The sequence below is a fragment of the Achroia grisella genome, unplaced genomic scaffold (genome assembly GCF_030625045.1).
Source record: "Achroia grisella isolate CSIRO2021 unplaced genomic scaffold, CSIRO_AGI_Agris_v1 utg1186, whole genome shotgun sequence".
Taxonomy (NCBI): Eukaryota; Metazoa; Arthropoda; class Insecta; order Lepidoptera; family Pyralidae; genus Achroia; species Achroia grisella.
In genome coordinates, this window is record NW_026712592.1 from 4306153 (window position 1) to 4313792 (window position 7640).

The window sequence follows — 7640 nt, forward strand, 5'->3', positions numbered from 1 at the left end:
ATGTAAAGATGTTAATAATCTTGTCTAAATCTAAAAACAAGGATTTTATTTATTTAACTTTCTACTTTGTTTTCTAATAATTAGAGATATCAATAGCCATTAGCCAAACTTTCGAATACAAGATACGTAAGAAATAGTACGAAAAACTAAACATGTCGTACTGGAATTCTCGATACGATTGGCAACACTGGACTGACAGCTAACTGACAAACTGTCTGATTGTTTGTCACAATTTGTCAAATTAATGCTATTTTTCTATCTAGCGGTACATTGCAGATTGCTTTTCTAATATTGACCTCTTACTTTGCATACGTTTTTTGACCTAATTTTAACCGAAAAAAAACATCGCGAAATGATATTCCCGATTCGGAAATTAGAAAAGTAGATAATACGGCTATAATAATGTCTCTCGAGCATATTACGGTCAAGATAGAGCCCAAAGAAATTGATGACAACTCGCCAACGGTACCAGAAGATAATAGTGAAACACTAATTATCAACATTCAACCAGAATTTATTAACATAAAGACCGAGTTGGAAGTACCTATCCATGTAGACAGGTTAATATCCTTTTTTATTTTGTGTAAACAATTTTCAGTACTTCTCTATATGGTGTATTGTTGTTCCATCACTGCCCTTAAATTTAGTCTGGGGTTCAGAATAACCATTTATATTTTGATCTAATAACAACATTGCTTCAAATCTATGCCAATGTTGTACAGAGGAGGTTAATTTTTTTATTATATTGATTGTGCTGTAGCTTGGAGCGGATGACAGTTACTAATTTTACATTTAATAATTGCTACATTTAAGTTAATACAGTTATTAATGAATTATACTACAAATGTGGTACTTACAGCTAAAATATTAAATTATAATATGTAATTCGCTGCAACTTTTAAGTGTGAAACGAAACATTAATGAAACTCTCACCCGCATCATGCCACAGCACTCATGGTATAGGAAAGTAAACACAGGAATCACTGCACCAATTTAAGATATTCTTGCAGTGTTTGAAAGGTATATACAAAACTTACAAAGTTACAACCACCTGTAATTGATTATGATATCTAAAAATATTTATGCTACACTTGTAGGTTAATGTTGAAATATATTAATCATACTTTTTTGGTCAAATCCGTTTAGAAATAAAAAGAACTATATAAAATACAGACAATTATGAAATAGACTGTATACAACAATATAAGAAGTAAAAATAAATAGGCATGTAATAATGAAGTATTTGTGTATATGTAGCTATTTCAGATTTAATTTCAGACTTTTTGTAATATACAGTACAGTCAGTCTTAAAACATATGAACAGCTGAATTATAGTGTCATATGTTTTTACAGTATCTTGTAATACTACTATTACAAGATACTTGTAATACTTACTACTATTTTAAGATTGAATTGTATAATTTAAGAAATTATAATAAATTATGAATATTTTTCAAAATTACTATATAAACTATATAAGGATAAGTGGAGCCTCCTGGCACAGGCATTTTTATGCTCAAAAGGAAGCTTCAACAACTCTATAGAAATTAATGAAAATTGTTTTACTTAAATCAAGAATTATGAAAATTTTAATTCTATTATTGCCATGCATGGTTATTTTAATTATTATTAATAATATTTATTAAATTTTTTGGTACATTTTATTCAGAAAACTTAATATAACATAACATAACTTAATATAAACATACCCAGACTATATTTTATTTAATGTTTCATTATCTAGAATAAAGCAAGAAGTTGACAGTGAGGAGGCCGATTGCCCTCCACCACCCTCAACATGGCATCATGCAATTAAAAAAGAACCTGCAGCTGAAGATTCTCAGAATGAGTTCATAGTGAGTGTCAAATCTGAGCCAGTGGATCCTGACAGTGATGGCAATGTAAGTAACATTACTTTTTTTATAATAAATAATACAACTCTTGTATGTATTCCTAAATACTTGTAAATCTTACAAGCAGAACTGAATTATTCCATTTCCATACTGTTGTAATCTAATTTATTATATATTTTTATTGTATGTCATATGTTTTTACCTCTCATATTCTTAGCGAATTATTTGTTATTAATGTGGTGCTCTTCATTAAAGATCTCATAAACACAATAGGCAAAATTAGGTCTTAGCTTAACAACAATCTTTTGGAAATAAGAGAAAGCAGCAGCAGATTAAATATTAAAATATATTAAAATGATGAAATTTATATGTTGACATTACAAACATTCCTGAGATATTCTAAAGTGACATATTCTATAAAAATGTACAAACAACTAATTCTACGATGGCCAGCATTATACTTCCAACACAATCTGCAGATTTTGCTAAGCAGAATGGGAAACACCACTATACCTTTGCTGTGCTTATAGCCCAATCATGCATAAACGAAAGATCTTTTTTGGATAGTATACACTTTAGACACACTCGAGATAGATCCTGAGGTTTTATTACCTTCTTATTACCTTTTTATTACCTACTTTTATTACCTTTAGCCACTTGTAAGAATATTCTTCAATTCTTGTGTCTCATGGGTCTAGGTAGTGATTTTTTAAAAAGGGCGAGCACAATTCTAACTATTCAGGTTGCAGTGTTACAGGTCTTAACACCTGACAATAGTCTAAAGCCCTCAATCATAACAGTCCCATACACATTCAAGCAAATTAGCAATTAAATTAATCTGTAGATAAGTCAAGTTATAATATATATTTTGTTATAAACTCCATTTTGCATATATCATTTTTAAAATTCAATAATTTTGATATTTGTTTCCCTTTGTAACTCTATGTACTCCATGTACTTTTTTTGTGAGGTAGTGACAATGGCAAGTTACTAAAGTTGTTATTCTTTCCTCTTAGCTATTATTGAAAAGAGTCATTTTGTTTATGTCTTTAACATTCATTTTTAGATTGAACCCGAGACAGTCATAGTAGAGCCTACCATATATCAACCCAATACATCTGACTTTGTATATCCAGGTGAGTTGCATGATTATATTTTATTTCTAACAATAAAATGTTCATGTTATACTTTATTGCACTTGTATATAAATAATTAGATGGATACAACTGTATTCACTGTATACATTTGTAATTGGTCCAATTCATATTAACTTTCCTTTTAATGCCTAAACTTCACACAAAAATCGCCACACTATATAAATTGACAAAAAACGCTTAAACCAAATATGTTATATGTTCAGGTTTCTTCATATCTATGATAAATTTTAACGAGCCTATTTTCATTCCAGTTTCCCTCACAAGCTTACCAGAGCGCTATCTGAAAGACAATACAGAATCGAAATTTATGTGTCTACTTTGCAACAAGAGTTTTGCCAGCAATGCAAACTTACAGCGCCATCTACCACTACACAGTAGAACAAAATATACTTGTCACATTTGCCAAAAGGAATTCACAAAGAAAGTACTATTTGACAAGCATATTGGGGTACATACTGGCGAGAAATTATACGACTGCGACGACTGCGGTAAGAAATTCAGAACGTCATCAAATTTATTCCAGCATAAGCGGATCCATGCAATCAACAAAGCGTTCAAATGCGAGGTTTGTCACCGGGGCTTTGCAGTAAAATCAAACTTGCTAAAACACCAAGGGAAGAGTCGCTGCAAACGACCAATAGACCAACCTATAGTGTGTCATGTTTGCAATAAAGTTTTTAAGAGGGAGTTCTTATTAAAAAGTCACTTACGGAGACACACAACTGAGCGGCCGTTCTCGTGCGAACTTTGCGACATGAATTTTAAATACAAAAGCACATTAATTAGACATATTCAGTTACACAACGGCTTAAAACCGTATGCCTGTAATATCTGCAATAAATCTTTCACACATCCCGGATTGATTAAGCCACATATGAGAATACACACAGGGGAGAAACCTTACGAGTGTCCAGTATGCAACAAATTGTTTGCCCACAAACATAACATGCAGCGACACGCGTTGAGGCACAACAAAGTGAAGCATCTGACCTGTGACGTCTGTATGAAGCAGTTCCCCAAAGAAAGTAGATTAAAATACCACATGAAAACACATACAAATGAGAAACATTTCTCATGTCATGTTTGTCCAAAGAAATTTTCTCACAAACAAAATGTGTTGAGGCATTATACTAGGAAGCATCCGAATGCAACTTATGAATGTAAAGAGACAGACGCGAGTGTGGCACTGAAAGTGTGGGATGAGGTTTTGAAGAAAAAAATGTTGGCAGAGAATAGTTAAGTGACTATGTAAAATGTTATTTTGACTTTAATAAAATAGATACATAACCTTTGTTCTCTACGGAAGGTATTTATTTTAAACCGGTTATTGTTCTATGTAGGTAGTTTAAATTATTTTATTATATGTTATTTATTTTGTAATATAGTAAAAATATGATGTTATAAAAATCATATACCTAATACGTATTTGGTTACCGTTTGTTTTTAATACTTCGCTAATATGTTTGGCTATCTATGTTAAAAGCATAAACTTAAAGGGATTATTCTGCAATAAGCCGGTAAATACAACTGTAGAATTTTTAATGAAATTGAATATGATATATTATTTTGAATGTTTGTCTTAATAATTAAATATTGTTAATAAATGAATTATTTCTGTACTTGGGAAGTTTTATCAGATTCTGATTGTCATTGTTCATTAATTATTATCTGAAGATTATAAACTTCTAAATGATAGCTTTGGTGGGAAAAGGAAAGAAGATAAAATTGAAAAACGGCGAATGGTCTATTACTTCTAGTATTAGTACTCTCTTGAGATGTCTTACTGAAGATACTTCTTTAAAAATAAGTAAACCAAAAGTCTAGTTATATTATTAAAAAATATTGTTTCTGAATTTTATGCAAACGATATTTATGCACCGTTTTTTATTATAAGACATCCCAAGATAGTTTATTATGTGAAATATAAAAAGATGAATTCTTATTTCTGTTAAAATACGAAAGTGGCAGGTACTTACGGTAAGTTCGACGTACCTATTGTTACACAGCGCCATTGAACTACCTCAAGTCACTGTATTACGTTAGATTGTATTAGAATTGCATTTGTAGTAGGTGTTACGTCCTAACCCTCTACGTGTTCAGCTCTCTGACAAGAAGTCTACTCTTGGTCTTATTTGGCCAAGGTTAGTCAGAGCTGAAATATTTTCTGCCTTATATCTAGATGCTCCCGCTTTTGCTTAGGATCATACGTTTTATACATCTTTTATTTGTCATTTTTGTCATGCAATAATAAACGTTATGTACTTAAGTACCTGTTATATACATTTCTCTCGAATGTATTTCTTTATTGTTGAAAAATATAGTATGTTTTTTAATTACTGTATAGCAATATTGAGAACATAAGTATATTTAGTTAATGCAGAAAATTGTACCTAATATTGTGATTAAATATGACTAGTGTACAATATTACTGGGATTTTATTTCATTCTTTACGATTCATATACCTACTTACAGCGTGTAACGTATAGTAAGCTAACATCCAGCAGTATTCGTATTTTGACTATGCTGTCAGAGTAAAATTTGTAATTTTCATTTAATACTACTATCGATTTTCTGTATTTTTTGTATTCTCCTTATACCTATGGGGTTGCTATTATGATGTTGCTCAATAGTTTTTGTTTAAATAACCCTAGTTATGTTGCCGAAAATATAAGAGGATAAATTAGGATGCCTACACATACACGTATTGCGAAAAAGTGACTGTTTAATTTTCGTTTCAATTCAAATCATAATAGCTTTAGTCATGTAGGTGTGCTACAGACTATTATGTATGTCATATCTACTGTAAATTCGAAGTACTTTCGAGCTAGGAAAACCTGCCAAGAAACTCGACTGTTATTCTTTTCAAATGAGCTTATACACGATTGTAAAAATACAGATTCATTTTTAAATTCAATTAGCAAGAAAGTAGAGACCACCAATATATGCTATTAAATTTTTGTAAGGAAATAATCAGTGGCCGTAACCCAAACAGACTAGTCCCCCACAAGGAGCACCCGTTAACGAGAAGGACAGAAGGTCCAAAAATCATTTGTACTCATATATTAGAGGGAACACATTGACCTGCTACTGAATCGGCCTTGGTCTTGACTCGGCTTATCCTCGTCATAAGCTTATTTTAGAATAAAACTGCATCAATAATGACACGACACTTTATTTCATACAAAATACACAGTCATTTAAGTACCACAAAGCTGTCATTTGAATATAAAAAAAATATAATAATATTTTATACATTAATCGAACTTAATAAAAATTTGTAAAATAATTGTGCATTATAGCACCATATCTATGGGTACATTGGAGATTAACCCCCATTTTCCTATATCGTAGATATAATTTATTTTAATTTTATTGTTTATGAACCTTTTATGTTTGAAAAATATATTGTACATTTGAAATAGCTAATTTTGTGGTTACGTAGATTTATTACAAAATAATATATATTTAATAAAAAGAATTAGGTATCGAAGTATCAAATAAATATATTTGAAGTCTAAGTATAAGTAGATATTTTTTCAAACATTGTGCGCAGAGCCCCACTTTACATAATCCTAGGCTTAACCATAGCGCATAATAGTAGTAACTCCTTGTAGTTGCTGACAATAATATAGTCATCTATGACCTCTATGACTGGGGCCCCGTGTTCATATAGATAAATGGTAAATAGTACATATACCTACTATATATATCCAGAGTCGTAACTCGGGATACTTACGCTATTTCTCACATATTTCTTCAGGCACTTTATAGCCAATCTTTGTAACTGTTCTTAATATATCTACTATTAATAAATTTGCACTTAAATAGGACTTATTTTCAAATTAAGAAATTAACCTAAAAATAAATAGTAAACTAAATTTAATAACAATATTGGACGGAAATAGGTTATTTAAAAATATAAAAATAATTCACATGTCAAAGAAATTAGAAAAATAATACTCTGCTTAGAATTAAAAACAAACAGGTAAGGCCCCACACTGTTCATAAAAAAATATACTTGACTTCAGTACTCATTTTAAACGTCGATTAGTTAAATTATCTATTGAGTGCTATTATTCTTTAAAGTACTTGAAACATTCTCATTAAGTTTAAAAATTTGGAGGACCGTGTCAACTAAAATGTAAGTCGAAAAAATATTTTTTATAAACAATATGATTAGCGTTCGTTTACGTCACAGTTTAGTTATACTGCAAATGATTTTATATTTCCATTTGTCCTATATATAAAATAACCGCAGACAGTTTATGTAATTATTAAAGGTAATATATAAATCGAAATTATATGAATAACGGACATAGCCGCTTGTGTTAATGCTGCACGTTTTGTTAATAGCAATAATAAGGTTGTGTAAAAACCGTAAATATGGTACATATGTGAATTGATATTTATTTACTTTCCGAAATTTCTGGATACTGAAAGTATCCAGAAATTTCGGAAAATGTCCCTTACATTAAAAATATAGTAGGTAATACAAAATGTATTATAAAATTATATATTATATTTGAATTTTACATAAAAGATAGAAGAAGCCTCCACTTGTTTCCACCCTGTTACATAATATCGCTTAAATTAATAATATCCTTTTTCATTATAATTAAAACGTAGACA

At 30.2% G+C, this 7640-nt stretch overlaps 1 protein-coding gene across 1 annotated transcript; it reads left to right on the plus strand.

Annotated features, from left to right (window-relative positions):
- The first annotated feature begins 268 nt into the window (after nucleotides 1–268).
- On the plus strand, nucleotides 269–4254 carry LOC131854243 (zinc finger protein OZF-like). Its single transcript, XM_059205377.1, has 4 exons — nucleotides 269–560; nucleotides 1745–1901; nucleotides 2920–2989; nucleotides 3262–4254. Exons 1-4 carry the CDS (start codon nucleotides 403–405, stop codon nucleotides 4248–4250), a joined length of 1374 nt encoding a protein of 457 aa, XP_059061360.1. The 5' UTR covers nucleotides 269–402; the 3' UTR covers nucleotides 4251–4254.
- Nucleotides 4255–7640: the final 3386 nt, after the last annotated feature.